This window comes from Mus musculus, chromosome 1 (assembly GCF_000001635.26).
Source record: "Mus musculus strain C57BL/6J chromosome 1, GRCm38.p6 C57BL/6J".
Classification (NCBI taxonomy): domain Eukaryota; kingdom Metazoa; phylum Chordata; class Mammalia; order Rodentia; family Muridae; genus Mus; species Mus musculus.
Window position 1 is genome coordinate 155,947,474 of NC_000067.6, and position 26,701 is coordinate 155,974,174.

Sequence of the window (26,701 nt, forward strand, 5' to 3'; positions counted from 1 at the left end):
ACATATCTCAACATCAAAGACAGACATTACCACAGAGTAAATAATTAGAAAAAGATATTCCAAGTAAGTAAGTGGGCCTAATGGGTGTAGCCACTTTAATATCTAATAAAATAGACTTCAAATGAAAAGTAATCAAAAGAGATAGAGCAGGATATTGCACCTGTTATTAAAGGAAAAGTCCACCAAAATGCCATTTCAGTTCTTAACTTCTATGCCTCAAACACACAAGGGCACCCAAGTTCATTAAAAAAAAAAAAAAAAAAAAAAAAAAAAAAAAAAAAGCTACTGCAGCTTAAATCGAAAAATGACCTGCACACACTCAATGGGTGACTTCAATACTCCACTCTCACCAATGAGTATGTCACCCAGACAAAAACTAAACAGAGAAATACCAGAGTCAACAGACATTACTACAAACCAAATGGACCTGACAAGTATTTACTGAATGTGTCACCCAAACACAAAAAAATATACCCTCTCTGCACCTCATGAACTTTCTCCAAAACTGACCACATACTCGGACACAAAGTAAGTCTCAACAGATACAAGAAAATTGAAATAATTCACTGCATCCTGCTAGACCATCACAGAACATACCACATGAAGCTCAAGAAGAAGGAAGACCAAAGTGTGGGTGCTTCAGTCCTTCTTAGAAGGGGGAACAAAATACTCACGGGAGCAAATAAGGATACAAACTACAGAAAACATATTTCATAATGGCCTCAAATAATATAAAATATCTTGGGGTAACTCTAATCAAGGAAGTGAAAGGCTTGTATGATAACAACTTCAAGTCTTTGAAGAAAGATACTGAAGAAGATATCAGAAGATGGAGAGATCTCCCATGTTCATGGATTGGTAGGGTTAGCATAATGCAAAGAGCCATCCTACCAAAAGCAATCTACAGAGTTAATGGAATCCCCAACAAAATTCCAACACAATTCTCCACAGACCTTGAAAGGACAATTCTCAACTTTACATGGAAAAGAAAAAAACACCCAGGCTAGCTAAACAATCCTGAACAATAAAAGAACTGCTGGATGTTCTACCATTTCTGATTTCAAATTATACTACAGAGTTACAGTAATAAAATCTCACGGTATTAACATAAAACAGACACATTGATCAAAGTAACTGAATTGAAGACACAGACATAAATCCACACACCTATGGACACTCATTTTTGATAAGACAAAAATACAGATTGGAAAAAAAGACAGCATCTTCAAAAAAATGGTGCTGGTCAAACTGGGTGTAGACATGTAGAAGAATGCAAATAAACCCATACTTATCACCCTGCACAAAACCTAACTCCAAATGGATCAAAGATCTTAACAAAAAAAACCAGATACACTGAACCAGATAGAAAAGAAAGTGGGCAATAGCCCTGAATGTAATGGCACAGGAAGAGACTTCCTGAACAGAGAGTCCAGGCACCAAGAACAACAATGAATACATAGGACCTCAGAGCTGAAAAGCTTCTATAAGGCAAAAGGACACTATCATTCAGACAAAGCAGCAGCTACAGAATGGGAAAAGATTTTCACCAACTCCACATCCAAAAATCATTCATTCATATATATGAAGAAACTAGCTACCAAAACAACAAATAATCAAATTAAGGTAGGATAAAGATCTAAACAGAGAACTCTCAAAAGAGGAATCTCAAATAGTCAAGAATCACTTAAAAACAAATGTTCAGCATCTTTAGCCATCAGGGAAATGTAAATCAAAACTACTTTGAGATTCAATCTTACACCTGTCCGAATGACTAAGACCAATAACACAAGTGACAGCTCTGGCTGGGAGGAGATGAAATAAGGGGAACATAGACTCCATTGCTGGGAGGGAGGAGTGCAAACCTGGACAGCCACTATGGAAATCAGTCTGGCAGTTTTTCAGGAAGTTGAAACTAGAGCTACCGCAAGATCCAGCCTTGGTATATACCTCAAGGACACTTCATCCTCCAAGGACACTTGCTCAACCATGTTCATTGCTGCTCTATTCATAATAGTCAAAAACTGCAAACAGCCTAAATGTCCCTCAACAGTAGAATGGATAAAGAAAATGTAGTTCATTTACACAATGAAATATTACTCAGCTGTTTAAAAAAAAATGACATCATGAAACTTGCAGGCAAATGAATGGAACTAGAAAACAATCATCCTGTGGGAGGTAACCCAGACCCAGAAAGATAAATGTTATTTCGTCTTATATGTGAATATTAGCCATGAAATAAATAATAGCCAACCTACAATCCATACACTCAGACAGATTAGGAACCATGGGCAAACTCATGGATCTCCCTGTGAGGGGAGAATAGAATAGATTTTATGGGTGGACTTGGGGCAGGTTGGTAAGAGGAGAGAAGAAAGGGTTAAGGGAAGGAATGCAGGGAGAGACAGCTGGAATTGAGGGGCATCTGAGGGATAGTATGGAAACCTAGAGCAGTGGAAACTTCCTAACATACATGAAGGAGATCTTAATAAGGTTTCCTAATAATGGGGCAGACAGAGTCCCAAATCGGCATCTCTTGTCTCCAAACAAGTCTTCCACTACTGGGACTGCATTGCATTCAATTGAGTTCTTGGCCAAGGTGGGGTCCCATGGCAATTCCCAGACAACTCAGCATGTTGCTAAGACAAAGGGGTGTTCTCTACAACCTGACAGAGAGAGCCTCACTGCCAAGGACAATACCCACACAACTAATGGAACATAGAGAAGTCAAACTGGTGCCTACATGAAGCCTTCACCCCTACATTCTAACACCTTTTGTGCAAGAAAGTACTCTGCAGGCTACCAAAAGAGAAGCATAAACATCAACTAAACCACAAAACCTTTGCCCTGCAATCTGTCCTGCCTGCAAGATATGCTAGGTCAATGGCAGCACAGAACTTGTGTGAGTAGCCAAATGATGTCTAATTGACTTAAAACCCACTCCGTGAGACAGAGCCCATACCCAACACTGCTTGGGTGGCCAAGAATCAAAGACTAGATAGCCCAGAGACCTAGGGTATTAAGACCAAATACTAGTGGTCTTAAAAAAAAAAATCAGTAAAATGACTTGTAACGATATCCTTCTATACTCATGGGTCAATAGAAGCTGTGGGGTTCCTATCCTCTTCAGGGCCCTCAATCCTTCCCCCAACTCTTCCATAAGAGTCCCCAAGCTCCACCCACTGTTTGGCTGTGGGCATCTGTATCTGTCTGAGTTAGCTGCTAGATAGAGGATCTTAGAGGACAGTTATGCTAGACTCCTGTCTGCAAGCATAACAGAGTATCATTAGTAGTGTTAGGGATTGGTGCTTGCCCATGGGATGGGTCTCTAGTTGGGCTCGTTATTACTTGGCCATTCCCTTAATCTCTGTTCCATCCTCTATCCCTGAAGATGAACAGAACAGTTGTCAAGAGAAACAAAATTCTGCCATCATTATTCAGGGCAGCTCCCCAGGAGTGAGTGTGGTACCTGTGCCAGCGAAACCAATTTAAAAAGAGCTGTCTAAGGTCTGACTTTTTATTAGCACAACAGACTAGTAAAACATTAAGCCTTTAAAACAGGGAAGGTGAATACTTTCAGTTGCCACACAACGTTTTAAGGTTTCTGTGTGCCTGCTGCATTAACATATCTCAACAGCCCTTCTGTCCTTGGCAGCCTTAATTCCTGGGCTGGCTATCATTAGCATCTTTCTGGGGCAATACCACCAAAACAGTAATGTGTCATGAGTATTTTTGATTTTTATCAGCAACAACTTTGGCAAACTAGTCACTGAATTTCTTCTCTCTGGTTTTGTAATCAGCACGTTTTCCCACCATGAATCCAAAATAATAGTAGTAGTAGTAGTAGTAGTAGTAGTAGTAGTAGTAGTACCCTGTGTGTTTTCTTAAACTCTTGCGCAGTCACAGTCCTTTCCATTTCTGTTCACTCAGGTAGGTGTACAAAATAGCATCCCACTCACTGGCATGTGCTACTTGCAGTGCAGACAGAAATACCCTTTTGTTTCTCAAGACAGGGTTTCTCTATGCAGTTCTGACTGTCCTGAAACTTGCTCTGTAGAGCAGGCTAGCCTCACACACAGAGGTTCACCTGCCTCTGCCTCCTGAGTGGGATTAAGGGTTTATGACACCACTGCCTAACAACAGACCTACTTTGAAAACATAAGCTACTCATCTCTGGGTCTACAGTCTGCCTTTCCCTTTCATTAACTTCTGCTCACCACTTTCATGACAGAACTTCCCAGTTTATCTTGTTCTCAGGTCATGTCTGCTGCCCAGTCACTCCAGCCCAACCCTTCTGTCAGATGTTTCACACTCTGAAGGCTTGATTTTGACATTACTGATAAACCTAAATATTTTCTCTTTACCTATAAATTGTTACAATTAAGGATATTCACCAGGCTTTTTGACATTCCCAGCAGTAACTTTACACCAGAGTGCAAAAAATAAGCAAAAGCTAAGAAATGCTCCCAAACCCTTTGTGAGGCATGATGGAAAAATTCCGCTGCTGTGTGTGATCTACAAATACACTGTTTTATCATCCCTGTGAACAGAACGGAGTTGGGGAGTCTGGACATGCATGGCAAAGATATATCCAGGATGATGGGGAATGGCTAGGCCTGGATCCCATGGGCATCTGATTAAATAATATTATGTACCTGCATTTTGACTATGACTTGCCACACGAGATCAGATATAGAACTTTCCACTTACAGTGTTCTATCAGCTCTTAACATATTTCAGATTTTGGAGTATTTTAGGTTTTGGATCTCTTTTCTCCACCCCACCCCCCAACTCTGTCAAAAATTAAAACAGGATCCATGTCAATGCCAAAATACTATGCAGTCCTATGTTAAATGGGAACTGATTAATTTGTCTTGAAAGTGGGGTTTTTCTAATATTGAGAATTAAACCCATTGACTTGAGTATGTTAGACAAGCTATCTACTACTGAGCTACATCCCTGTCCCTTTTTAAAACTTTCTATTTTGAGACAGGGACGGGCTGTGCAGTCAGGCTAGCTGGAACTCAGCAGTTTGGGCTGGCCTTACCCTAGACATTCTCCCTCCCTCATCCTCCAGAGTAGATGGGATTACAAGCACACACCACTACAGACATTACTGTTAAGCAAGTCTATGAATTCCAAACAATATTCTTTTGGTTGTCAGAATATGGTACTAAACCTATTTCCTATTTTGTAGGCTCAACCTCTAAGAATTCCTAAGAAGCTGAGCAGAGTGGCTCAAGCCTGTCTGTCACCACAGATTGCTTTGAGTTTGAGACCAGTCTTAGATATAGATAAACCCTCTTGCAAAAAGAGAGGAGGAGAGGAGGGTGGCAGGAGAGGAAGAGGTAAGATCCTCTAAAGAGATTTGTTAAAATTTCTTATTCTGGTCTAATTCCAGCACTTGGGAGTCAGAGGCAGACAGATCTCTGAGAGTTCCAGGCCAGCCTGTTCACAGAGTGAATTCCAGGTTATTCAGGGCTACCAGTGAGCGCCTGTGTCACAAACAAACAAGCAAATCTCATTCTGGAACGCATCCCCAGAAATTCTGACTTAGGTCTAGAGTTGTCATTTGTAACATGTCCATTTTTTATATGCAGCTAATTTGGTACTCAGCTGTTCTGTACGTCCTAGGGGACCAGAGGACATGAAGACAGAGAAAAGCATACCGATCGGTACCAACCTTTGTATGCTGGAGCAGGTGGTGCTGTTGCCACTTTCCTGACTTTCGTTGTCACCGAGTTGTCAACATTAACAACCATTACTGGATGGTCAATATGACCTAGAGTCTGGGCCTGGCCGTTTATTTCTTCTGAGTGTTCCCACTGTTTCCTAATCCGCTCTTTAAGTTTTTCCAGTTTAATATCATGTTGCTGCCGCTTTGAAATATCTGATCTTTGGGAATTACAGGCACTAGAGGATGGAGAAGAGTCAGACAGCAGCATCACTTTCGGATCAACATCATGTTCCATGTTGTTAAGAGAAGGCTTTGAATTGTTCTCACTTCCTTTTGTTCTGTTAGGCATTTCATCCTCAGTTCTTACATGTACTCCCATTTTCATTAAACATTCAGAACTGTGCAATGCATCAATTGCTGGTCCATCATTTAAAAATCTAACAACTGTATCACTGATGACCGAGGGCTGAGCACTCTCAAAATCACAGCACTGGATATTCCGGTCTTCCCGACTAACTACCATCTGCTTCCCACTCTCGGGCTTCTCCTCGTGAATACAATAGACATGCTTTGACTCCAGATGACTGGGACTTAAGCTGAAAGGTGTACCGTGGGTTTCCCTGTAATAGAAACAAAAAACTCAGTGATTAGAGTTAAGAACAAAAAATTCTGTAGACTCAAAAACTACAGAAATTAGATATTAGGCATTCTCACCACAAATAGTGAGTGTGTGAGGTGACACATACATGAAAGAGCTTGGTTACACAATCCTAAAATGAATACATGAATCAAGACATTATGTAAAATAATTTTTACTTGCCAATAAGAAGAGCCTGAGTAACAGTAAAACAGAGCAGTCAAACTGAAGCCAGTCTTACACTGAATGGAGAACCTGGAGTTAATAGCGGAAGCAAAACAACCAACAACAACTCCCTACAAGTCTGAAAAAGGAAAACCAGGGCTTAATGCTACACGTCCATAATCCAAGCTGCTGGAGAGTCTGAGGCAAGAGAGTCACAAGTTCAAAGCCAGTTTGGGAAAGTTAACAAGTCCCAAAAAGCAGACAGACAGACAGACAGACTGATTTTTTTTTTAAAGGTTCAGATCTGCTAGAGAGTATGAGGTAGAAAGATCCTACGTACAAACCCAGTCTGGGGAACTTAACAATACCATGTCTCAAACAGTAAGCAAGTAAATATTACTAAAAGATATGGTGTGCAAGAAGCCCTAAAAACTTTTTTCTAAAGTGAACCTTCTCATAACCAGAGAAATAAATGTATGGCAGCTTTAAAACTACATAAAACTCAAGAGTAAGCAGACTCATACAAAGTCTATAGTCTTTGTTTACAAAAATACTAGCAGAAGTTTTCCTTTTCAGCCAATTTTAATTTACATACTATTCTAAAGTTCTTTAAAGAAGTTTGTTATCGCTTCTCGGCCTTTTGGCTAAGATCAAGTGTAGTATCTGTTCTTATCAGTTTAATATCTGATACGTCCTCTATCTAAGACTGAAGTGTGGACACTATGCCCCTCCTTAGATTTGGGAACAAAACACCCATGGAAGGAGTTACAGAGACGGAGTTTGGAGCTGAGATGAAAGGATGGACCATGTAGAGACTGCCATAGCCAGGGATCCACCCCATAATCAGCATCCAAACGCTGACACCATTGCATACACTAGCAAGATTTTATTGAAAGGACGCAGATGTAGCTGTCTCTTGTGAGACTATGCCGGGGCCCAGCAAACACAGAAGTGGATGCTCACAGTCAGCTAATGGATGGATCATAGGGCTCCCAATGGAGGAGCTAGAGAAAGTAGCCAAGGAGCTAAAGGGATCTGCAACCCTATAGGTGGAACAACATTATGAGCTAACCAGTACCCCGGAGCTCTTGACTCTAGCTGCATATATATCAAAAGATGGCCTAGTCGGCCATCACTGGAAAGAGAGGCCCATTGGACTTGCAAACTTTATATGCCCCAGTACAGGGGAATACCAGGGCCAAAAAGGGGGAGTGGGTGGGCAGGGGAGTGGGGGTGGGTGGATATGGGGGACTTTTGGTATAGCATTGGAAATGTAAATGAGTTAAATACCTAATAAAAAATGGAAAAAAAAAAAAAAAAAGAAGTTTGTTAAAAAGAAGGTTAATGAAGACAAATAAAACTCAGCTGTATGTTCTAGGCTGACATCAATGGGAGGAAAGGCCCTTGGTCTGGTGAAGATCATATGCCCCAGTACAGGGGAATGCCTGGGCCAGGAAGTGGGAGTGGGTGGGTTGGGGAGCAGGGTGGGGGGAGGATATAGGGGGCTTTGGGGATAGCATTTGAAATGTAAATGAAGAAAATATCTAATAAAAAATGAAATAAAATAAAATAAATAAACTCAGCTGTAAACACAACATGAAGGAGAAAGTATACCCACTCCATGTACAGCAGTTTGGACCCGGAACATATGAAACAGTAGCTTACTTATCTTCTTCAGTGTGTGACTACTAAAAACATTTAAGTAACACTGTACTTCACACTAACAATTCTATTCTATAGCCTAATCTAGACCATTACACATAAAAACATAAACCCTAAGTACCTCAGAAACTCTTAAAACTATAACCTTATCCAACCTGGTAACTCCATCTGTTATGAGCATATAAACATGCACTTTTCACAGAGCTAGTCTACAGTGTTGCTCACAGTCTCATTGGCATCTACGGACTCCAGATCTCTAAAGCCTGTCCACAGTGGTCAATTGCTGAACAAAACAAAGCTGAGAAATGAGTCCTATGGCTGCCATCAGATATGAAGACTAAATGCAATTATGTTCACTATCTTCACTAGTATTCAACAATTCAGTTTTTTAAAATTAGGTATAAAATTAGAACATAGAGAGAATAAAATAAAGCTAAAAAGGGATAAGAAAACTGAGGGGGCTGAAAACGGCTCAACAACTAAGAGGACTTGCTGCTCGTGGCAGGAGAGGAGCTCAGATAACAGCACCCTTGTCAGATCATTCACATCTGTGTTTAAGTCCACCAGGTGCTACGATGCCCTCTGTGACCTCTGTGGTAATGGCATACACATATATATAAGCACATGCATACATACACATAAAAATAAGTCTTTAAAAAAGAAAATAGATAAAAAGGTAATTTTACATAACATTCAATATTTACTGAGTATGTACAGGGTCTTCACTATACTTTTAGCTGTTTAAAATATTTTAAATTTTCTTAATAAAATATTGGTAAAAATATTCATTAATGTTTAGCACATGGCAAAACACTAGCCAGTTACTGCTTTGAGAAGATCAGATTTACACCCTTCAATAGATAACCATGAATCAAACTGTGATAGGAAAATGCTATAATGGAAAGTATCTACTATTACAGGAGCACAGATTAGCCTGTCTTGGAAAATGAAGTAGTATGGTTTCAATAGAAACTGTTCCCATAAGCTCTTACATTAAATGTTTGGTTCCTCAATGACAGCACTGTTGTGTGAGGTTGTGGATGCCTGAGGAGGTGTGGCCTAGCTAGAGGAAGCCTATCACCAGTGGATGTGCTGGATAGCTTGCCAGGGGCATCTCTCACTCATGAACTCATAGCATCTGTCTCTGTCTCTGACTCTGTCTCTCTTTCTGCTTCTCATACACTCTGAGGTGGATACGCCCCTCTCCATGTGCTCCCACCTCCAGGATGCTCAGGCATGGTCTGGCTAACCATGGACTGTGCCCTCTGAAATCATGAGTATAATACACTGTTCTCTATTGCAGGACATTTTATCATCACATTGTGAACCCCAAGACGGTATTTCTAGTTGTGGTGTGGCTCACCCTTAGCTCACACCTTTAATCCCTCTGGCTGGAATAGACATTCCTTAGTATACACTTTTAATCCCAAAAACTGAGGGTAAAATTAGTTTGGAGAAAGAATCACCCATGTTTGAAAGTGATGTCTAATTGAGAGGCAGATTGGTATTAAGACAAACTGATACCAGCATAGTGGGGTATGCCTGTCACAGCCTGACCATGTTTTGAGGAGGACTGTGGAAGGACTTTGGAACTTTGGGCTAGAAGATCCATTCAGTGTTAAGAGCTCTGTGGGATGTTGTATAGGAGCTTGACAGATAATGTTGAAAACAGTGCAGAAGATGGAGGTCAGGCTTGTGAAATTTCAGAGGGAAAATTAAAGACTCTTTTCAGGGCCATTGCTGTTTTGATTGAGAAGATTCTGTAGTTCTGGTTAGCTGGGGCTGAAGAATCAGCTGTGATTAACAAGATACCAGAACTTCTAAAGTGAAACCTTTGCATTACTGGGCCTATTGATGCTGGGTAGCTGGAGCTAAGAAATTAGTGGTGATTAAGAAGAGACCAGCATCATTGAGGTGAAATCTTCTGGGAAGTGTTTTACAAAGGGCATGGCTGAAGAAGTGACCCAAGCCCTTGGAGGAGCCCAGAAGATCATGAGTTGCCCAGACATTGGATGGTTGGAGTTTGATTGGGCACCAACAACGCATGTGGCAAGCATACAGACACAGACACAGACAGACAGACAGACAGGCACACACGCACATAGAGACAAAATTACTATTCTTCCTATCAAATACTTATAGAGAGGATACAGGTTGGGGACGAAGCTCAGCGGCTGAGTTTTTGACAACGATATGAGAGATCCTGGATTTGGAATCTATTACCACAAAAAAAGGCAATCCAATAAACAGTATTTTATAAGAAGGTTGATTTGGGGGTGATTTTTCAGGTCTTTTGGGGTTTTTTTGTTTTGTTTTGTTTTGTTTTGTTTTGTTTTTCTTTTTGGTTTTTCGAGACAGGGTTTCTCTGTGTAGCCCTGGCTGTCCTGGAACTCACTTTGTAGACCAGGCTGGCCTCGAACTCAGAAATCCGCCTACCTCTGCCTCCCTAGTGCTGGGATTAAAGGCATGCTCCAGATTTATCAGTTTTTATGTATGTTTTGGTGAATTTTTATTTTTTGAACTATCTGTTGTGGCTTGAGTGTGAGACAGGCGCGTGTGTCTGAATGATGGAGTGCCCAGTCTGGCACTGTTTTCAGAGGTCCGTGGAACTTTATGTGTTGGTCAGTTGGTTGCAGGCAGGCCTTGTAGGCCAGGTAGGCATTGAGATTTCCCTCCCAGAGCCTTGCCCCTCTGCTTTTTAACTGCAGGTACAGTGTGGCCTGCAGCCTCGCAGGTCTGCTGCCAGGCCTTGCCCTCCCCCAGGATGGACTGTATTCCTTTTAAACTGTAACCAAATAAAGCTCTCCCTCCTCAGGCTGCTTGTCAGACAGATGGTCACAGCAACGAGAAAAAACTAACAGGACTTCAGAATCAGTACATGAAAAACTGAAAAATCATAATCTTATTGCAGTTATTATTAGACTATACCAGTGTTTTCCTAATACCAACCTATAAGAAACCAAAGGTTCACGGAACTCCACACGATTGTTTTTCTTAACATTACTTTCCAGGGTGGTAGCCCTGAGAGGACTACGGGATTTCTCTTTCCGTGGTTTGGAAAATTTGGAAGTTGGAGCACTGGCCCAAGAATCATCTAGACATCTCCCATCTGAAAGAAAAAAAAAAAAAAAAAACTATGAGAACATATGCTATAAACCATGACTGTCTAAGAGAATAACTTACCTATGTGCTCCTCCTACCATCCCTTGTTAGATATTAGGTAAGCAGAAAGAAAACACCCAGTCAACTAAATTTATGGAAAAATAAACTGAACTCTAAGAAGGTAATACCAAATCAAAAGCTATGCATCGAAAGGTACGAGGATCATCAGCCAAGGCCTGCCTGAACTACAAAGTGAGTTCAAGACCAGTGGAGACACTGATCTCAAAATACAAAATAAGTAAAAATAAGGCTAAAGATACAGGTCAGCAGTAGGGACTGCCCATGCATGTGGGGCCCTAGGTTAAATCCTCAGGAACCTCCCTTCGAAATAATAAGACGAAAACTGCTAAAATCCAGCAACGCTTAGGCTAAGTGGACAGCATTTACTTGTACCTTGTAGTCCACCAAGGAAACCAAAAATATATCTATATATCTATATGCATCTGCATAGTGTCAATGTATTATATAGTTTCTATATGAAAGATATTCATGACTAAAAATTTGGCCCCCCCACAAAAGAAACACATTCGTGTTAAGTCAGCTAAATTTTACCTTCAAAGACTATACCTAAGAACTAACAAAATAAGTATCTATAACCTCAGACACCCAAACACAATTCTCATTCCCACAAACAAAGAAAACGCATGATGCACTGGTAAAAATACCATCAGCATCACTAAGCATGAGGCTGTGTCACAAGTACTCTGCATAAGTACTCAGCCTAAGACATGCACTGCAGACTACCAAGACGCACTAAACTGAGACAACTAAAATCTGTATTAATGGGGCAACCCCAGAACCCACATAAAGGTAGAAAAGGAGAACCAAAGTCTGGCCTCCACAAATGCAGGCGTGGCGTATGTGCATCTATCCCCACAAGCAATAATAGTAATTTATGAATCTGTATTCAGTATAGTTAAATTCTTAGAAGGGACTTCACACATACCTTTCCTACTTATTTTTCGGGTAGCACTTGCAGACTTCTTAGTATCCATCACAGAATCGATTACAGCTGTGCTTGTAGGAGTTACTTCTAATTTGTTCTCAATGTGTCTCAGCTAAAATTTGAATACCATGAAAACACATAAATTAATCCTGAAATAATCCAATTACTATTCATTCCTGCATTACATACATTTAAAGCTCATGGAGAGAGACCGCATAATCATTTGTTACAAAGCTAAATCTTTATTATATTTACTCAAAATACAATTTTTCTCCCTACCATTATGAAAGGCTATGCTTCTCAAGACACAGAGAACAGACCTTCTCTACAGAATACAAAAAATACAAATAAATAAATAAAACTAGCTGATTTGCTTTCCAAAGATTAGAACATAGAAAATTCCACAAAATAATCAATCCCCATCTGAAGAGCTGGCTCCGCAGTTCGGAGCGCTTGCTACTCTTGGGGGGTCCAGCTTCAGTTCCCTGCACCCACAGAGTGGCTTACAGCTGCCTATGGGCACCAGCCAAACACACAGTAGACACATACTCTCAGACAAAACAATCAGACACATAAAATAAAAATAACTAAATGTTTTTTTAAATAGACAATAAAGAAACAAAGCCAAACTCCGGGGGTATATAAAAGAAAAGAAAAAAAACACATATTAAGATAATCAACCAGGGGCTGGCGAGACGGCTCAGCAGGTAAAAGCATTGACTGCTCTTCCAGAGGTCCTAAGTTCAAATCCCAGTCAGCACATGGTGGCTCACAACCACCCATGAGATCCGATGCCCTCTTCTGGTGTGTCTGAAGTCAACTACAGTGTACTTACATATAATAATAAATAAATCTTAAAAAAAAAAAGATAATCAACCAAGAAGAGGAATATCTCCTTAAAGGGACCATATATTACATTACCAGTTTAGATTTCTATAATCCAGACAAGACTAAACACAAAGAAAATAACTCTCCTATAGTTACTTTTTTCTTATAAAGGAAAAGAACCTATAACATATAACATAATAAAATATAACATATAACATAATAAAAGAACCACATAACAGAAGAGATAACTCATAGTCCATTCAAGAAGCCAATTCCTTTCCCTTCCTCCCTGATAATGAGCCTTCTACACAGGTACCATCCAACCTCCCCATATCCACCCTACCTATCAACTCACAAAGTGAACCAGCTAATTAAAGGTGAGGAGCCACACAGGTCACTCCAATACTTGACATGTCATGACAGTAGCAGACCCGAGACCCTACTGCAGTGTCTAGTTTACTTCTTCACTACTCACATTTGTTCACTGTGTAATCTATGCCTTTGTTTTCCAATTAAATATTCTAATTAATCACATCATAACATAGTATCAATTTTAAACCAAGTAAATGTTTAAAATAGAAACTAAAACTACTTACAGCAGCCTTGGTCTGAGAAAGTGCATCCCATGATGTGGTTACATCTACTGAGAAAAAGTGATAGTAATAGAGTCAGAGATCTGAAGTTAACTTCAGAAACTATAGAGTTTCATGTGCTCCCAAACATGATCAAAGGCTTGAGAACCACTTCAGCCCTTATCCAATGCACTTACAATGCTAGGTCAGGCTTCTCAAGCCATTTATAAAAGAAGGATACTCAGTTCACACCGATGGCCTGAACATCCCCCACAACAGAGAGACAGAGACAGAGACAGAGACAGAGACAGAGACAGAGACAGAGACAGAGACAGAGAATAAATAAGGTAAAATAAGGTAGGGTCTTGCTATAAAGCCTAGTCTGACCTCCAACTTAGAATCTTGCTGCCTGAGCCTCCTGAGTTGCTGGGATTTTAGGTATCAACCAATATACCTAAAATATGTGTTGTCCTCTATCAATATTTTATAAGTGAAAGGATACTATTAAAACTATTCCATATATCACTTTACTAGTACAAACAAAACTACTTAGTCTTTCAAGTAACAGTCTTTCAACTAGTTAGAGGCTGCACTGCTTCCCATGAGTTATCCTCTTCCAGGATAAGAATTTTCATTTCCTCCAAAGACTCCCCATATGGCGTAATTTCTAGTTTCCTCACAAACGAGAACCTTCCTCTGGATCTACTTGTCAGTTTCCCTTTTAAAATATCATACCTTAAAGTACCTATAACTTTAATTTATTATGTATATACTATAGATACTGACAGTCATTTCAGGATTTCTGAAAAAGAAACATTAATTTTGCATAAATAATTTTTGAGGAGAGATGAGTTCATACTGTGTAGCAGAAGCTGGCCTTAATCTCATAATCCCCCTGCCTCAACCTTTTGAATTCTGGCATTACAGTAATTCATGACCACATCTGGCTCAACTAATTCATTTTTTAAAGGGTACTTGTATACTAAAAAGTAAAAGTTTAAATTATTTATCTACTTTTTAAAAATAGTTTAAGTGTGTGTGTGTGTGTGTGTGTGTGTGTGTGTGTGTGTGTAGTGTACACATGTAAAAGTTCATGCAAATGACCACTGAAGCTGAAGTCATAAGCACTTGTAAGCCAGACAGGACAGGAGGAGCTGGGAACTGAACACAGGTTCTCTGCAAGATCAGTAAGCACTTTTTTTAACTGCTGAGCCACTCACTGCTCCAGCATAATCCACTCTTTTGTTTTATGAATCAAAAGATAATGCACAAATTTCATCTACTGATTAGCCCAAAATTGAACATTGTAGGACCTTAGAAAGAGACTAAGTTCAGTGTAAAAACAAAAGCCATACCTTGAATAGTCTCCTTGCTCTGAGAGTTCCTGGGATTTGGTAAAGGCACCTCTTTTGACTTGCTGCTCCTCATCTTGCCAATTTACCTGCAATAATGTCATCAACAATCACTGCCCATCACTATTATAAAATACAATAGTAGAGACAGAGCCTGACCTATTCATGAACACTGTCATCTCTAATAAAATGCAGCTTCATAGTCTCATAAGCAACACATAATAATCCAATAAATAATACAATACTTTAGAGGAACTATTATTATTATTATTAAATTTTCATTTACAGTGCACGACTGTGCTATGAGTCACAAGGCTGGAGCTGTACCAGCGGTAGAACACATGCTGCCCTTACATGCAACACCAGTTCATCCCCTAGCATGACAGTAAGAAGAGGCTGGTGGGATGGCTCAGTCATGCTAACAACCTGGTTTCCATCCTAGGGCCTACACGATGGGAGAGGTGCCCAGCAAGGTGTCCTCTGACCTCCACATGTAGCCATGGCATGCACATATCCCCACACAGTTTCTCACACACAGTAAATAAACAGGAAAACAAGACCTTCTCCTAAAATAGAAACAACCAATACCTTATCATGTTTCATTTTCTCTACTGCAAATAACACTGTAACCAGGCATGGTGACACATGCCTTTAATCTCAGAACTAAGAAGGCAGAGGCAGGTGGATCTCTGTGAATTTAAGAACAGCCTGGTCTTGCTCAGCAAGTTCCAGCCCAGTCAGTGATTCATAATGAGGCATTGTCTTAAAAACAAAAACAACACTGTGTATATGGGTTTTGGCCTATTTGAACTATAGAGCAGTATCTGCAAAATGTATTGAAACTGAACTAAAGAATGTGAAGGACATGCTGCTGAGATCCAACGTCAAACTGGTTTCAAGCTTCCAGTAATATAGGGGCCCAGAAGTTTCATTAAGACCCTTTAATATCGTTCATATGCTTTTGTTTTTTGATTTCCATAGGAAAAAGTGATTGTTTGAATCTGAACATGGTAGAACTTAGCCAGGTCAAATATTCTGCTACAAATCTTTTTCCTCCTTCTTAATTTATTCTTCTCTCATATATTACATCCCAACTGCAACTTCCCTCCCTCCTCTCCCCCCAGTCTCTCTCTCCTGGATTCATGCCCCCTTTAATTCCCCTCAGAAAAGAGCAGGCCATCAACCTGGAACATCAACCAAATACGGCATAACAAGGTACAAGAAGACCAGGCACATAGTCTCGCATCAAGGCTGGACAAGGGAATCCAATAGGAGGGAAAGGGTCCCAAAGGCAGGCAAAAGAACGAGAGACAGCCCCGACGCCCACTGTTAGGAGTCCCACAAGAACACCAAGCTACACAACTGTAACACATGTGTAGGTCTAAGACCTGGTCAGACCCGTGCAGGCTCCCTCATCTCTGTGAGCCAACTTGACTATCAGTCAGCTGATTCTGTGGGCCATGCTCCTGTGGTGTCCTTGATCCTTCTGGCTCCTCCAATCCTTCCTTCCCTTTCTCCTCTGCCACAGATCTTAATCTTAGGTTTTTTTCTTTTTTTTTATTTATGAATTGTCCTTTGTTCATTCACCTAGTAAGATCTTAATTTTAAAATTAATTTTATTAGCTCTTTATAGCATATTAAATTTTACCATATTTATTAAGTATTTAATCCACAAAATAGGTTTAAAATTTGGAAATTAAAGGGAGACAGCTCAGCAGGTACAAATGTTTGCTGCCAAGCCTGACAACCTGAGTTCTATCCCCTTGGCCACATTATGGAACGAGAACTGACTCCCTAAGTTGTCCTCTGACCTCCACCTGTGTACCATGGCAAATGCAACCAGGCACATACACATGCACACAAAATAGATAAGATGCAACAAATCATGTTATTCAATTAGTTACTTATAAAGAAAATACAGTACGTTATTTGGAGTCCTGAGAAACTGAACCCAGAACACAAACACAGTAGGCAAGCACCATTGCAATGCATTCTTGGTTCCAGTGTGTTGAATATTTTAAAATCCCAAATTAGATTTAAGAAAAATTAAAATTTTACCTATTTAGTCCAAATACATAAAACTTTAAAGTATATTAATTTTATGGGAATTAATTTCTCCATTAATTAATCCTGACATTAGGTTTCCTAGAAACAAACTTCAAACTGTTCTAAAAATGAAATTCTTGGGGCTGGAGAGATGGCTTAGCGGTTAAGAGCATTGACTGCTCTTCCAAAGGTCCAGAGTTCAAATCCCAGCAATCACATGGTAGCTCACAACCATCCATAATGAGATCTCACGCCCTCTTCTAGAGTGTCTGAAGACAGCTACAGTGTACTTACATATAATAAATAAATAAATCTAAAAAAAAAGATTAAGTTCTTTTAAGGGTCAGAGCTGAGGTTCAGTGGCCGAATGCTTGCTTACTACGTGCCCTCTACTCAATCCTTAGCGTTATACATACAAAACTTCTTCAAAAAATACATTTTCTTCTGAAAACAGGGGTTGGGAAAAAAACAAAAATCAGTAAATTTACCAATAGTTTAAATTTTTTTCAACCATAAAAACTTTAATCGCAGTTATCAGCACTGATTGAAAAAAAGAGATCGGAGGCTGAGAAGGTGGCTTGGTGGGTAAGAGCACACACTATACAAACAAGAGAGCTTGGTCCAGATCCCAGTCAGCAAGCATAAAGCTGGGCATGGGTGCACGTGCCTGTATGCTAGCACTGCAGAGGACAGCGACAGGTGTGTCAGTGAAATGCCTGTCTCAAAAGGGAATGAGGCAGAGAATGATACAGCGGGGAATCTGACATCCTCCTGAGGGCAAGACGCACATGTGCACATGCACGCACACATGCATGCGCTCATTCTTTATCACTAATCTGTCAATGATCTGACAAAACTGTCTTCATAAACATTTCTTTGCCTTAAAAGTAAGTGCCAAAAATATAGTGACTATTTTCTCAATGTAAAGTATAAGTAGGTCAAATAAGTTTTAAAACTGCATTCTAGCCTACAATGTCTCCATCTAAGGGTCTATGCTAATAAAAGTAAAGTGGTGTAAACATTAAAAAGTTTCAAAATAAATGCCTAATTTACAGTCAATCTACAAATATCTGGTCAACGTTTATATAGCATGTATCAATAGATTACATTATTATATAATGTCATATTTGCTCATAAAATGATGTAGTTCAGGATCACAGCTCTATTACACAAGGAACACAGAAACAACATATGTGCCATACAATCCTTTCACTCTAAGGACAACACAAGCACCACTTTCAGAGGTGCCACAATGAGGTTCAGCAGCAGCCCTGGAGTGACTGAACTGAGGTCATGTCCGCCCACCGGATTTAGGGGCTAGTCAATTGTTTATAATCATTTGTTGATTTGGGTACCAATTTCATGGATATGTACATTTCATAAGACTTAACTCAGTTATACATTTGTACATTGTTTTCGTGCATATCATATGTCATTTATACCATTTTATAAGACTTTTCCAAACACAAAACCAAAGCAACAATCTTTAAAAATGACTTTTTCCTGACTTACGAATTGATTTTTTGACAGTCTTAGAACGATTTGAGTGAGCTGAAGAGGTGGCTCAGCAGTCAAGAACACTTGTAGAGGACCTGGGTTTGATTCCCAGCATTCCTACTGTTGCTTACAACCACCTATAACTCCTATTCCAGGGGTCAGATACCCTCTTCTGACTTTTGCCAGCACTAGGCACACATGCAGTGCACTGACATAAATGAAAGCAACCACTCATAAACATAAAATAAATAAAGTTTAAAGACTTATTTAAACATTGTTTAAAATTATGTCTTTAAAAATCTAAAAATAAAAAACCCATATGCACAGTATAACTTTCCATTTGATGGTATTAAAGCAATATTTTATTAACATATACAATTTCGAACTTTAATCTTGAAACTCCCACTTCTCCTAGATTAATAATGTAAGCACAGCTCTCCTTTTTCCTTAACAGCACATACATTAACTGAGTGATGAAGGCCCTCTACCTCAGCCCAGTACTTCAATGGTTACATTTCCTAACACTAGACCTCTTTTCTAGCTTCTTCTTACCAAGAAAATTCAACACATTTTAAGGTATGTGTATACATGTCCGAGTACACATGTGTGAGTGGGTATGTGTATGTACGTGTGTGCGTGTTATGTGTGTGTGCATGTGCACATGAAGGGCAAAAGTCAAAGGTGGGGCCTGTCTTCCTTTCTCAGACAAAGTCTCTCACTGAACCTAGAGCTCACCTACTGACCTGGAGTACACGGCCAGCAATCCCCAGGGATCCTGCTTCCATCTCACTACAGCCAGGATTACAGGCATATAGCATAATGCCTGGCTTTTAGTGTGGGTTCTAGAGATCTGAACTCAGGTCTTCACGCTTACATAGCAAACAGTTCAATAACTGAGCCAGCTCCCTAACCCCTCAATACACTTTTCATAATCTCAGCTATTTCCCAAATGCTATTGTAACTTGCCTAAATCCTTCTGGGGCTCTGAATAGATATTTAGAATGTGGTTGGAAATTTTACAGGTTTAGGAATGTGGCAGTGTTGGTTATCCTCTGGAGTTCATGACCTCACCACCCACAGGCAGGGCTATATTTACTGGAACAAGGATGAATTCCCATCTACCAAACAGGCCGCAAGTCTACCTGTGAGCGTATCTTGGCCGTTATTGTTGTAATTTACAGGCTTTGACACGGGTAAGACATTGCTTTATTTACACTCCTATAGATGAAGAGCTACAGGTTGTTAAGAGAGGTAGAACTAGCCTTCTTCTAGGACAAGTGCCCTAATAAGTTATCTGATTCCACGTGATCAGTCCTAAATACATACACATATAAGCACCACTAAATGGACTGAACATGTTACATTTATTTATACATGCACACACATACACACACACATATATACACATACGAGTGCACACCCCAATCTGGTTAAAATCATATATATTGATAAGAACTTTTTGTTTGGTCTTGTTTTTGTTTTTCGAAACAGGGTTTCTCTGTGTAGTCCTGGCTGTCCTGGAACTCACTCTGTAGACCAGGCTGGCCTCAAACTCAGAAATCCACCTGCCTCTGCCTCCCAAGTGTTGGGATTAAAGGCATGCGCCACCACTGCCCAGCTAAGAACATTTTTTAAATGTTGACTTGACAGTAAACAAGATCTTAAGCTAACAAAGACTCTGTGTATTCAAACATCACCAAATGTAATGATTTATGTAAGTCTTGGGCAATTGAATACTTGGTCCCTGATGGTCTTTGAGAATGAGGTATGGCCTTGCTGGAGAAAGAACATCACTAGGGGCTTTGAGGTTTTCAAAAAGACCTGCAACTCTTTGCCATTCCAAGTTTGCTCTGTTTCCTGTGAAGTGCCCTGTCTGCTGCTGCTCCAGCAGCCTGCTGCCACCTACCTCTGCTCTGCCATTGTGGATTATCGTCCCTCTGGAACTGTAAGTCAAATAAGCCTTTCTTCCACAAACTGTGTTACTCATAGTATCTTATCATGACAATTGGAAAGAAGCTAACTCACCAAAATCTTTGCCAGATAAGAAAGGTACCAAGACCACGCTTGGGGAGACACAGTTGTAATCCGGGCACTCTGACAGCTAAGGCAGGGGCATAGCTGCAAGTTCAATCAACCCTGGTCTATATAGTAGCTCCAGGACAGCCAGAGCTACATAATGGTCTCTATCTCAAAAGAAAAAAAAAAAGGTATAAGGCAGCCAGGTGTGTAGTGCAGGCCTATAATCTCAGCACTCATAAGGCTCAGGCAGGAGGACTTCAGGTCAGAGCTACATAAGGAGTTCCAAGAAAGACTAGGTACAATGTGAGCCCCTATCGAAATAATAATAAAAGTTCAAAGGCTACCCCAAAACCTATAGCTAAAAAGAACTGAACTTACTATTAACTTGGGAGTTTGTTGGGGAGAATGGAAAAACAAGCGGCCTCCTTATGCTGTGTGTGTGTATATATATACACATATACATAAATATACACACATGTATATAGTGTGTGTGTGTGTGTGTGTGTGTGTTGCCCAAGTAAAATGTCATTTTAACTTTGTCCTTTTCTTACTCTACAGCACTAGCTGGCTTGGAGCTGTCTACATAGAGTACACTGGCCTGGAACTCAGAGAGATCTGCCTGTCTGTGTTCTAGGAAGGTATGCACCATCAAACATGGCTGAAGAAAGAAGAAAGAAGAAGGAAGAGGAGGAGAAGGAAGAAAAGAAGAGGAAAAGAGGAAGAACTTTTCGAGAAAAGGTACCACAGGAACACTGCATCTCCTTTTAGAGCTACTTACCCAGGTTCTCGAATTCCTGGCCACATTTTCCTCACACTTTTGTCCCAGTCTCCCCTCCCCAACACTTTCCTATATGCAGTTATACTTAAGGACATCTAAAAAAGATTAAGTCCCTCACCCAGGACCCCCTTCACTACTGCGTCTTCCTTTACAAACCTCTCAGAAATGCTGCCTCTACGCTACACGTCTCCATTTCCAGATCCTTTCACTCCCTTTCAAGCAGCTGCAGGGTGGCCACCATCCTCATCCTCACTCACTGAAACCATCAAAGACCACTTCTCCAAATCCAAAGGGCTACTTGACCTCTTGACAGCATTCACCACAGGTGACTACTCTCTCAAAATGAATCAACAACAATTTTCCTCTCAGATACTGTTAACTGAAGAACTTATCCCTGATATATGCAATAAAATGGAACATCATATTAATCAAACCCTATTAGTGAACAGAAAATCATCCTGAGAGATGCAGTAGAAGGGACTGCGACCATTGTCTACAAATGGAAGCGGACACACAATGAGGCTAACTGAACCCAACATACTCTGACGAACTCCTCATAGTCTTGCGCGTGCTTTATGGTTGTCTGTGATCCACGTGCTCATAGGTAAAACAAGAGCCTTTACTCACTGAGCCATCTTATTGGCCCCTATCTATCTTTTTACAAGCCAAATCATATTACACAGTATTTCTTCTACACACTATTATATCATGAGCACTGTTCCATGTCAGTACATAATAGTGACAAGAAGCAGCTTTATAATGCACCCTGTGCTTACTTAGAATACAGACACTAAGTCATTTAGTTCTCACAATAGCCCAGAGAGGCATGGACTAGCATTCTATCCACCTTACAAAGCCACAGCTGGTATAAAGTGCAGTTAGGACGTGAACCTGTAAGACATGCTGCCTGGTCCATGTGCTGAAGGACACGCTCAGCTGCCTCTCACCAAGTAAATATAGATCCCTAAAGCCTGCTAACAACTGGGAAGTAGCTCACAGCATGGATATACTGTGATTTTAACTATTCCCTTACCAACGGACATTTTGAACGTTTTTAATAAGTATGCTTCCTTTTATTTGTAATTATGATAAATGAATATTCTTTATTTATAGTTCGGCTCTTCTGTTAAAATTTATGTAACATAAAACTCACAAACATTAAATGATTTTATCAAATAGTACATGTACTTTATTTAAATTTTGATAGGTAATAGATTTCACCCCAGGAAGTTGTTTTACTTAAACTTATTTATACTCTAATATTAAGTTAACATGAAAACTGAGATCCACTTTGAATTTTTAATTGATAGTGACAAAAAAACCACTGCCCAGTTAATCATAATTACCTTCTGACTTGACAATTATCTGACATATAAAACAAATAAATGTAAGCCTAGAGCTGCTTAGGGGATTCTTCTTAAGCTATGACGCTGGCTTTCCAACATACACAACATGGACACCGGACTAACTGGACTCCAGTATTCTAAACACCCAGTACTGTGATTAAGAAGGATCAAAACTTATTACAAGTGTGTAACTGTACTATAATTACAATTAGGTTAGGGTCTTAAAGCTTCCATTTTCTTTAAGTTACAACTCCTAACAGAGCACCTGGGCAAATCATTAAAATCATCAAAGCTTTAGGACCCACCTGTGGCTTATTCTCAGTGGATTTTAAATCCCAGGCTGTCATTCCCCTGATACCCAGCAAATTTGAGCAGACATTTGGAGCATATGTCTACAAAAAAGCTAAAATGTGCCTATGAACTAAGAACCAGATTTTTGTTTTTATTTGAAAGTATTATCCTAGGACTGAGATGAACTCAACTCTTATTGTTTAATATATGCTAGAAACTGTGTGCACAGTGACCAACAGAGAACCTCTGCCAGAACAGGACTCGGAGGCCAGGTGAGGAATAATAATAAATAATAACCCAATACTCAAAGGTAAGCGTGAAGTTCCACTGAGGAGCACCAATGACTGATGATGACAAGAAAACCAATGCAGAGACACTGCAGTTCTTTAACTATGTTACACTAAAAACTGACATGGGGGAAAGTCAATAAGGAAAACTATTTTGCACTTTGACCCACACAGCACAAATAACAATCACAACTACAAAGAGAAGTGATCCATTATAATAATTCATGACTTATTAATAATTAATAAAATTTTATGAAAATGCTAATGCCTTTAAAAACCAGAAATCACAAGGAACAAGTGTCATGTGCAAAGGAAGAATGTATTTTTAAAAATATCTTGAAATAATAACAAATAGCAAAAGTATCTAAGGCTAATATTTAATTTAAAATGTAGCTAATTCTAGAACATCTGCAGAATAAAAACAGCACACATAAATTAATGGCTTTGTATGTTCATTTCCACAACTACAAAATAAAGATCTGAGTCCCCTTTGCTCACAAGAGTACACAAAGACTAATTCATGGAAGTACACTCGTCCCCCCACCCTCGCCCCCAAAAAGTCAGTTATTTCGTAAAACTTCTCTTTTGCCCTCATTATAAATTATAGCAGTTTAACAAACTAAAGTGGTTACATAAGGACTTCACTTCCTTTCTTGTTGCCTCTATATAGTGTGTTAAAAATGGATTTTAAAAAATGACAATCAGAAGAAAAAAATTTTAAAACTTTAATTCATAAATGTATTAACACCATAAAAGGTTGATTCTATAGTATTGATGGTCTTAAAATAATACTATACACCAATACATGTCAGAAAAAAGTCTTTCATATTTATACAAAATTGTTTACAAACATTACTATCACTATAAGCACAAAGTTCTGCTATGAAAAGACAAGATACATATTTGTCTACATATACAATGTATTCTGGCATGACCTTCATATTCTGATTAAGGTGTACTAAGTTGAATGCAGTAACAGTTCAGATTTGTTGCATTTAATAGTTTGTCAATTTAGCATACAAAACCTCTTACACTTTCATGGGCTTGCAATAACTTCTAGTACAGGTCTAGGAGTCTCCCAAAGTCACAATCCCAAGTTATTAGCAGCACGCTGCCTTTTTAAAAAGCAGTATTTTAAATTAAGAAAGTTTTTAAATGGAGAGCAGTTTGTAGTATTTCATTATTGCCTCTTCAAAAATTCCCAGGTGCTAATAGTAGGTTGGTCTAGGATGGACTGTCCATTTAAATCTTTAAAATACAAGCGAAGGGAGCAGGTTAACATGGCAACACTAACGACTTCTCCAATTTCAAAACAAGAAACACCAGCAAAACAATTAAGTAGAGTACATGGATACCGACCACTATTCCTAAGGGCCTATTTTTTCCCCCCAAATGAAACATTTGTTACAACATCAAAAAATCCATTTAAAAAAAAATCTATACCTATTTGCAAGTTCCGAACTTGAAAACTAAAACCCTGGCAAATTTCTGCCTGTATCTGTGACATTAACTAAATATGATTTAGCATATTAGTCTGAATTTAAAAGAGGGGGGAGGGGAGGGAAAGTGACAACTTCCAACGTGTAAGGCTTGTTAAATGTCACCCCCTCTCCACCCAATCATGTGTGAATAAGCCGGTGGACTCCATTCAACAACTGCTGCTGGACTGGAGGTGATCAAAGTTTTCCCCATACTGCACTTTGAGAATATTACACCCAGGAAAAGGAACAGAAACTGTTCCTGACACTGGAGCTAGTGCCCCGGAATTTCCCAAAATATGCTCGATCTCCAAACGAAGAAGGGACACTTCGGAGACCAAAGGTGAGAGGTGGCTTAACTCTATGCAGACAAGAGGAGGGGCGAGGGTGCTGAGGGCGACACTGGCAGGTAAGCAAAGAAATCTTGTCTTCCGTGGGCACCAGTAGGTCCGGGAGCCCAGGTCTCAGGATGACCCTCCAGGAAAAGTCTCGGGACCCAAGGAGGGTCCCCGGGGGGGACGTCAGGCAGTGCCAGGGGGGCCCCGCCCCGCCTCTCTGGCCACCTCGGGGACCTGGGACCGCGGACAGAGACATCCGAGGCGGAGCAGGCTCCGCCAGGTCTCCCCGCAGCTCACCTGAGAGTGTCGCCTCCGCCCTCGGCTCCCACGGTGCATCCCGCGGGGCCTGGCGGAGGGTGCAGTGACGCCGCCCCGACCGGCCCCAGGGCTGCCCGGCCTGGCCTCCCCGCTCCGGGGACGCACCGGGTGCCCGCCTCGCCCCGGCTCCCGGGATCCGCCGGGCGGCAGGCAAGGAAGGAGAGGCGCAGAGGCGGCCTTCCTCTGCCCCGCCGCGAGCCCCCTCCCGAGCTGCGGCTCTCCGCAGTCCTCTCAGGCGCAGGTCCGGCCCCGCTCCCCCGCCCCGGGAGTCACTTCGGCAGCGGCGGCCCAGTCGCCATTACAGCTCAACAACTGACACGGAGGAGGAGCGGCGCCGGCGGCAGTGGCGGTGGCGGCGGCGCGAGGCAGGGCGGGAGCAGTCAGGGAGGGAGAGGGCGGGGGGGGGGGGAGAGAGACTCGCCAAACCTCGCGAGAACTGTCCGGAGACGGTTCCGCAGGAATGCAACCCTGGGTGAAGGCCAGCCATGTTGAGTGTGGCCGACGGAGGAGCGCGATCGGACCCGAGGCTAGAGGATGCGGGGAAGCCATCTTTGGTGTGGCGCTTTGGGAGCTCGGCGGGACTCGGGAGGAGCCAGAGTCTATCCGCAGAGGAGACCACCCCCTTCCCTTTGACGCTAATTGGGCCTTCTGGCTGAGCGGGTCACCCCCGAGCCAAAACACGCTGAGGACTTGACAAGGGTGACCCAGGGATCCGGGACCCGGCAGACGATTCAGAAGGAATCGTCACTCTAGGCGGATCGGAGTAACCGCAGCTTTGCGGCTGCTCGCTGCTGTCACTGCGGCCCTCTCATTGGCCAGGGGTTTACAGTTCTGTTCAGCACGCACACTGATGGCTTAAGCTCTTTCCAAAACAAGCAAAAACTACGTTTCCTTTCCCTTCGGTGTTGTGGTTTGAGAAGCCCTCTGGGGTCAACATATTTTCTCTTAGCTTTGTCTTTGTCACCAGCCTCCGCTTGGTGAATTTTATCGTCTGTCAAGACTGTAAAGGACAGCTTTTCTGCGAATAATGCCTGACACCTTCCGCTAGGTGCTCACTGCAGCTAAGCTCTCCACCTTCTGGGCTCCGATAGTTACTTTGCCTCGAAATTATTTCTCATCTAAAGTACCATGGGTGTCTTAAAGTCTCCTTTTTCTATGTATACCCAGTAGGGCCTGGCACAGTAACTACAACACTGTAGATGTTCAATAAATGTTCGCTACCTTGACCATATCAATAAAAGCAGACGACAATAACTGATCCTCCCCATAAGACAGCCGCGCCTCAGCAGGAACTACGTGAATGTA

General features: G+C 40.9%; 1 protein-coding gene and 1 pseudogene across 10 annotated transcripts in view; one reads left to right on the plus strand and one right to left on the minus strand.

Moving 5' to 3' along the window:
• Cep350 (centrosomal protein 350) overlaps window positions 1–25,797 on the minus strand; it is a 128,307-nt gene extending 102,510 nt beyond the window's left edge. For 8 of the 10 annotated variants that reach the window (XM_006529907.4, XM_030243199.1, XM_006529906.4 and 5 more), the window contains exons 1-6: window positions 25,376–25,463; window positions 15,002–15,087; window positions 13,671–13,717; window positions 12,247–12,358; window positions 11,088–11,247; window positions 5,681–6,294 (exon numbers count right to left, since the gene is read on the minus strand). In XM_006529907.4, the coding sequence (XP_006529970.1) occupies window positions 5,681–6,294; window positions 11,088–11,247; window positions 12,247–12,358; window positions 13,671–13,717; window positions 15,002–15,074 (1,006 nt within the window). In that variant the 5' untranslated portion in view covers window positions 15,075–15,087; window positions 25,376–25,463. Of the gene's footprint in view, window positions 1–5,680; window positions 6,295–11,087; window positions 11,248–12,246; window positions 12,359–13,670; window positions 13,718–15,001; window positions 15,088–25,375 lie in introns of all 10 variants that reach the window. The other 2 variants (XM_006529903.4, NM_001039184.1) reach the window with 2 other exon arrangements.
• Window positions 7,101–7,200, plus strand: Gm23744 (annotated as a pseudogene).
• Window positions 25,798–26,701: the final 904 nt, after the last annotated feature.